The sequence below is a fragment of the Cornus florida genome, unplaced genomic scaffold, assembly GCF_030987335.1.
Source record: "Cornus florida cultivar Cherokee Brave unplaced genomic scaffold, ASM3098733v1 CherokeeBrave_3.0.0_Hap2_Chr07, whole genome shotgun sequence".
NCBI lineage: Eukaryota > Viridiplantae > Streptophyta > Magnoliopsida > Cornales > Cornaceae > Cornus > Cornus florida.
Window position 1 is genome coordinate 9,793,250 of NW_026775577.1, and position 5,898 is coordinate 9,799,147.

Consider the following 5,898-nt stretch of genomic DNA (forward strand, 5'->3'; position numbering starts at 1 on the left):
CTCTTAAATATATATTATTGGAGAACTATAATTGAATTTCTTAAATCGGATATAAATACAAGTTGAAGTACCATAATCAATTTTAATTGGAATTGACAAAAATAAAAAATCGATTCAACAGTAAAGAAGAGAGTTGAATCGTATATAATCTGTATATATAAATATATATATATATATATATATTTATATATATGAGAGAGAAGGAAGAAAAAAAGTTTTTTTTTAATGTGGATAAACTTGCAATTTAATATAATTAGATTATATTTTAAGAAAGTGCAGTAACTTTTAATATATTTAGTAAGTTAAAGAAGTTGTCTCTTGCCCTTCCCGTAGGAATATATTATAGAAATCTACACAGGATCAGTAGTAGTACTATTATAGTTATATTTTAAATATTAAAATCCCCAGCATTGAAGTCCAACCATCACATTTTTCAAAAACAGTTGATCCACCAGCAGAAATGGCAAACATAAGGTAGAAAAATGTCACCTCATTGAATCTTGAAAATGTATCATTCACATCTACAGTTCAACACTTTTCTTTACCAACTCATTTTTTCCCATTTTGGCTAGCATTGGCAATTTGGCACAAACATCAAAAACTAGTATTTTGCTCTTCAATATTAAACTAATTATCTAAACTCACATAATATGATGAAAACTACCAAAATGAATAGTTGTTATGATCATACTTCTTTCTCCAATTTTTAACAAAAAATTAAATGGTTTAATTTGCTTTAATATATATATATATATATATATATATATATTTGTATATACATAGATTCCAATAACAATTCATACAACCACATGGAGGAAAAGCTCCCATTTCTGACAATCAAATGGACGAAAAGCTCCCAGTAAAAAAAAAAAAAATTTAAAATTGATATTGCAAAATTTGACGCCAAATAACATCTGCAGGAAAGAAAAAGATTGGAATTTTACCGAATGAGAGGTGTGGCCATGGCTGGTGTCGGTGCCTGTGCCATGTCAAAAAACAGCAGCTAATGAAATGCCTATGTAGATACAACTCCATATTCATTACCAAAGGCACACAGAGCCAAAATCTTAGTTACACGTAGTGGAAGCAGAAAGCCAACGTGCAGAGTGTGAGTTTCATACGAGAACCACCCATTCAGAAGAATTGTGTGACTAGTTCATTACCACTTTTCCTCCCCATCTTCTTTAGTTTAGGCAAAGCTCAGGTCTACTGATTATGAAAGCTGTAAATCCATTCTAAGAGTTTCCAAGCTATAGACTATCATCGTTAACCAATAGTTGCCACAATACATATGCAATATCAGATTCATTTTCAATACAATGCCCAAACTGAGTTTCTGGGCATTCCAAGCAATCCTCGTAGCAATCTGAACAAACCAAAACATTATAAACAGAATTTATACTTGTAGTCATGCACTTTATGGATCATTTGACTTGCAGCAGAGAAAGGAAATAAAGATAACTATACCGAAGGTCCGAAAAACTTGTACATGGTGAAAAGCAGTTTTATATCCTGCCATTGACAATCATCAAAGTATATATACATGGAGCCTCTATACAAAACTTTATTTAAGGTGATAGTAACAAAAAGAAATCAATCAGCCTTCCTCATAATAGTCGTCCTTATATTACAAAAAAGAAGCTGGCGGGAAACACATCAAACCTTAGATGACAGGATAAGGTAGTGGTGGGTTTCTGCTCTTCAATCAAACTACTTACATATTAGAGGAGAGACAGATCAATGGCAAAAACATATGTGATATATACATTACTACTAAAATCACTCTGCGTTCAAAAAGGAAATATCAAAACTCATTTGCTTGCTTGCATCTCTTTCATGTGTCAATTTTGCTGTGTTTAGACTGGTGGCATTTAGCTTCCATATGTACAGTTTCATCAATGAAGTTTTATGCCACGGCAGATATCCTGGAACTTCGGCGGTCCCTGTTAAGGCATTCAAAACCTTCTACTCTAACAGCTGCCGGTTTGTGCCCAACCTTCATCCTAGCACACCCTCCTTTACAAGCTGATGAAGATGAAGACGACAAACTCGAAGGGGATGTGATTGACAAAGCTGATAATGAGGTCAGCTTTTCATCCCCAAATCGGGCGTCTTGGATTAATGGGTTGGCAACCCTGCTCGGGGGCGATCCGGTAAAAAAAGGGGGCGATGATGCCAACTGTGTTGCAGATTGTTCTGAACCAAAGCCTTCCTGTCAAACAAGGCGGCGATAACTCAGAGTTGCGTTTTATTCTGAATCCCTGATATCTAACTACCAACTGAACCATCCAGTACACATTTAAAGGTAAAAAATAATAATAAAAAAATAAATAAAAATAAAAAATAAAAATAAAAAAATCATCCAAAATGTCTTGTTCATACTGGTAAGTACACTTCCAAAATCACACAAATAAATAAAACAAAAACAAAACAGCAAGTTGTGCATCAAGTCATTACAGTGTTTAGGGAATTTGAATACATCCCATAAATTATTCAAAACAAGTGCACGTGGCTGTAATATACATGAGTTTATGCGCCTCCACGGTCTCCCCTATATAAAGGAAGAAAATCTGGAGGCAATTTATTGGACAGCAGTCACACAACCAATTTCAAAGATTCGCCAAGAAAACTCAATCCAACAACAAATGCCACTTGGAAATGATGTAAAAACAAGTTGTACCAATCAAATGTTCAAAGAATCTATTGTGTTTAGTGGATGACAAATTTTAGCAAGACATTTCTGAATACAAGCAATTTCCTATCACATATTTCCAAATAAACACTGAATCTACAATCAAATTACTTCCAGCAATAATTGAACAAAAATTAGTTATCAAATTAACCACAAATTTCTAGGGAACATCCAATCAACAGTCTTGCATGGGTACAGATTTTATTTTTGAATTTCAAGGAAACAGCATGAATACTTAAATGAAACTCTATTCGGCTTGATTATGGCATACATCAAAGTAATCGATGAAATTGTTCAATGATTGATCCCAAAACCAAAATCATGTTTGTTCCATCTTAAGAGCTTATATAAACATATTATCTTTTCCTTTTCTTCTTAAGTTTAAAAGATACATAATTTATAAATCAATAAACATATGGTACATACATTTATTCATCTACATACACCAATGTATACTAAATATATATATAAAATAAATATATAAAAAAAGAAAAGGAGATGTATAAATTTTAGTATTTACCTTCTTAAGAATTAAATCAAGTAGTTCTGCTCCCGCCTTTGAATCAAAAACCTCGGCTTGGCTGTTATTCCAAATATAAAAAAGAAAAAAAAAGAACTCAGCTTTTAATTGTTCAATAATTTAAATAACCTACAAGAGAAATGTGATGAACAATTTAGGCCTCGTTTGGTAACCGTTTTTGTTTATCATTTAAGCTTAAACATAATGAGTGATTATGTGTAGCTTTGATAACGTAAAAATGTTTTGTCTTATTTTAAAAACAATAAACAGAAAAACATATTTGTTACTGATTTTAAAAAATTCAACATTAGTTTCAAAATAATAATAAAAGCTTTTATGAAGTACCCAATTATTTCTTACTTATAATGGCTTTCAAGTAACAAATTACTACTCCAATCATTTTTTTCTCCAAAAGATTCTCATAGTTTAAGTAATATTTCAAGATACCCATTACGAAGACCCACCAAAAGAATATAAGAATGAAGCTTTGGATTTATTCTTGCTCTTTGGCTTTGATATACAAAGACAAGTTCACTGTTTGACCCACTTCTTTTCCAACTAATATAGACAGTTTATATCATATATATTGTTCAATATTTTGTCTCATTTGTTGATACACTTCCATTGGTACCATTGCCACTAATATATAGTGTATGATGTATCTATACATATAGCTCATTATGTACGTATATATGTACTTGAAGCTCTTATATGGAGTTTTGTCGATGTTGATCAGAGTTCCTTGGTATCCCATCTTTACAGACTTGAAGTTCAGTAGCTCTATGTATGTATGTGTGTGTGTGTGTGTGTGTGTGTGTGTGTGTGTGTGTATAAACACCCAACTCTTTTTACTCTCTCTTTCTTCATTGGACTCCTAGATCATGTAACAAGGTTGCTCACAACCTTAGCAAATGGGGGATGCTCGTCGTCAACAAATCACTAATCACTGGAATGTATGGCCTTCTTGGTTATCTAAAGACAGAGGATGATATTCGTTTTGCTTCTTAGCTCTATGTTTTCTTCATGCAAAATAAATAAATTAATTAATTAAATTAAATTAAATTAAATTAAAGACCATAAACATAAACATAAACAAAAAAACCATAAACATCATTTTGACATTTATAAAATTGGCCTGTGTTATATAATCGATAAACAAAAACAATATTAACACGTGTTTTCCTTTGAAATCTGTTTATATAAACAATAAATTATAAAAATAAATAGTTACCAAACAAGGTCTTAATTACCTTATTTGACACCTTAAAGGCCTCACAGGATTGTTAATTACAAGCCCAAGACGCCGAGGTTTGGGGTAAACAACCGGATCCTTCCGATCAGAGATATAGACAGACCCTCTGATCCCTTCATTCGCCCCCACAAAGGTGTTGTTCTGCTGATGATCCCAATAATTCATCTTCACAAGCAGCAGCAGAACCCCTATTCATCAATATCAACCCAACATTTTCAAACTATTAGTCAACCCCAAAAATGAGAATTCAAAATCCAACAACAACAAATAAAAATAAAAATATTATTCTACCAATTATATTTCACATGTTATTCAGACAGATCCAGGTTTGTATCCGCAGACATGAGAATTCAAGGCCACGAGGTTCCAACTAAAAGTATATCAGATGGGGAAAATGTACTGTATTACTTCATTTTCCGGTGTGAAGAAAAATACATAATTTCCCGATAAAATTATTCAACCGATTACTTTCGGTTGATAACGTATAATTCTCAGCTAATATATGAAAGAAAAAATCAAAAAAATTAGCAAATCCTCCGCTTTTCTAGAGATCAATTATGAACACAGATAATTAAAGCGAGTACAGATTGAATTCATACATGAGTCGTCAGATCTATTCTAGAGAGAGAAAGTAGGGTTTCTGGCACTAACTAAATTTAGACAGAAATGATCGTAAACACACACAACACGATCAGATCAACAGAGTATGAAGCCTAAAAATAAATTAAATAATTGTCTCAAAATAGAAAAAATAATAGAGAACAAAATTAAATAACTACAACAAGTGAAGAACATGTATAATATATGATAAATAAATGTATATATATATGACAAATACATGTACTACATAATATCAATATATAATACAGAGAGATACATGTATATGTGTGTAGAGAGAGAAAAAGACAGAGAGGAGTGAGAAAACCTTGGCTAGGAAGCCGCCAGAGGAAGAAGCGAACTCGGTGCCACAAAGAAAGCAAATGAGTGGAAATGGAAGTCTACTTTATAGAGAAAATGAGAATCAATTTTATTACTGGACGGCATTAAGAGCCAAAATTATGTTGCTTTCCCGGTAAAAATTAAAGATGCCACGTGATTCAATTGGATGTTTATCTCAATCAAAATACTCAAACTCGTTTTCTGTAAAAATAAAAATAAAAATTATTATTATTATCAATAATGTATATATTTTCTACCTCTATATAACTAATTTTGAAATATATTTTGATTATTTATAGAACTCTAGCTTTTTTTGTTCTTTTTCTTTTTTTGACTGTTCATACGAGACTATTCCTTCCTAATACAAATAGCACCTCACAAATAAAGTGCAACGAACAAGTCCAACCAAGTATAATAGTACTTGGGTAATTAGTTAACTCGATTTAGTTAGATGAAAATTAATAATGACAAGAAAAAGAAAGAGAATTGAATGAA

General features: G+C 31.8%; 1 protein-coding gene across 2 annotated transcripts; it reads right to left on the reverse strand.

Moving 5' to 3' along the window:
* Positions 1 to 1,580: 1,580 nt before the first annotated feature.
* LOC132316088 (uncharacterized) lies at positions 1,581 to 5,482 on the reverse strand. Of its 2 annotated transcripts, none has more exons than XM_059814597.1 (4): positions 5,390 to 5,482; positions 4,463 to 4,652; positions 3,213 to 3,273; positions 1,581 to 2,212 (listed from the first exon to the last, which is right to left on the reverse strand). In XM_059814597.1, the coding sequence occupies exons 2-4, from the start codon at positions 4,627 to 4,629 to the stop codon at positions 1,907 to 1,909; spliced, it is 534 nt and encodes a 177-aa protein (XP_059670580.1). In that variant the 5' UTR covers positions 4,630 to 4,652; positions 5,390 to 5,482; the 3' UTR covers positions 1,581 to 1,906. The 2 variants fall into 2 exon arrangements, with proteins under 2 accessions (XP_059670580.1, XP_059670581.1); XM_059814598.1 differs by lacking the exon at positions 5,390 to 5,482 and adding an exon at positions 4,756 to 5,254.
* Between the last annotated feature and the right edge of the window lie 416 nt (positions 5,483 to 5,898).

Bases quoted from the DNA above. Each gene is read 5' to 3' on its own strand.
- LOC132316088 (XM_059814597.1), bottom strand. From the start codon at position 4,629: ATGAATTATTGGGATCATCAGCAGAACAACACCTTTGTGGGGGCGAAT. The intron at 3,274-4,462 runs GTAATTAAGACC...TTGGAATAACAG, and splicing joins CCTTTAAGGTGTCAAATAAG to CCAAGCCGAGGTTTTTGATT. The intron at 2,213-3,212 runs GTAAATACTAAA...CTTGTTTGACAG, and splicing joins TTGATTTAATTCTTAAGAAG to GAAGGCTTTGGTTCAGAACA.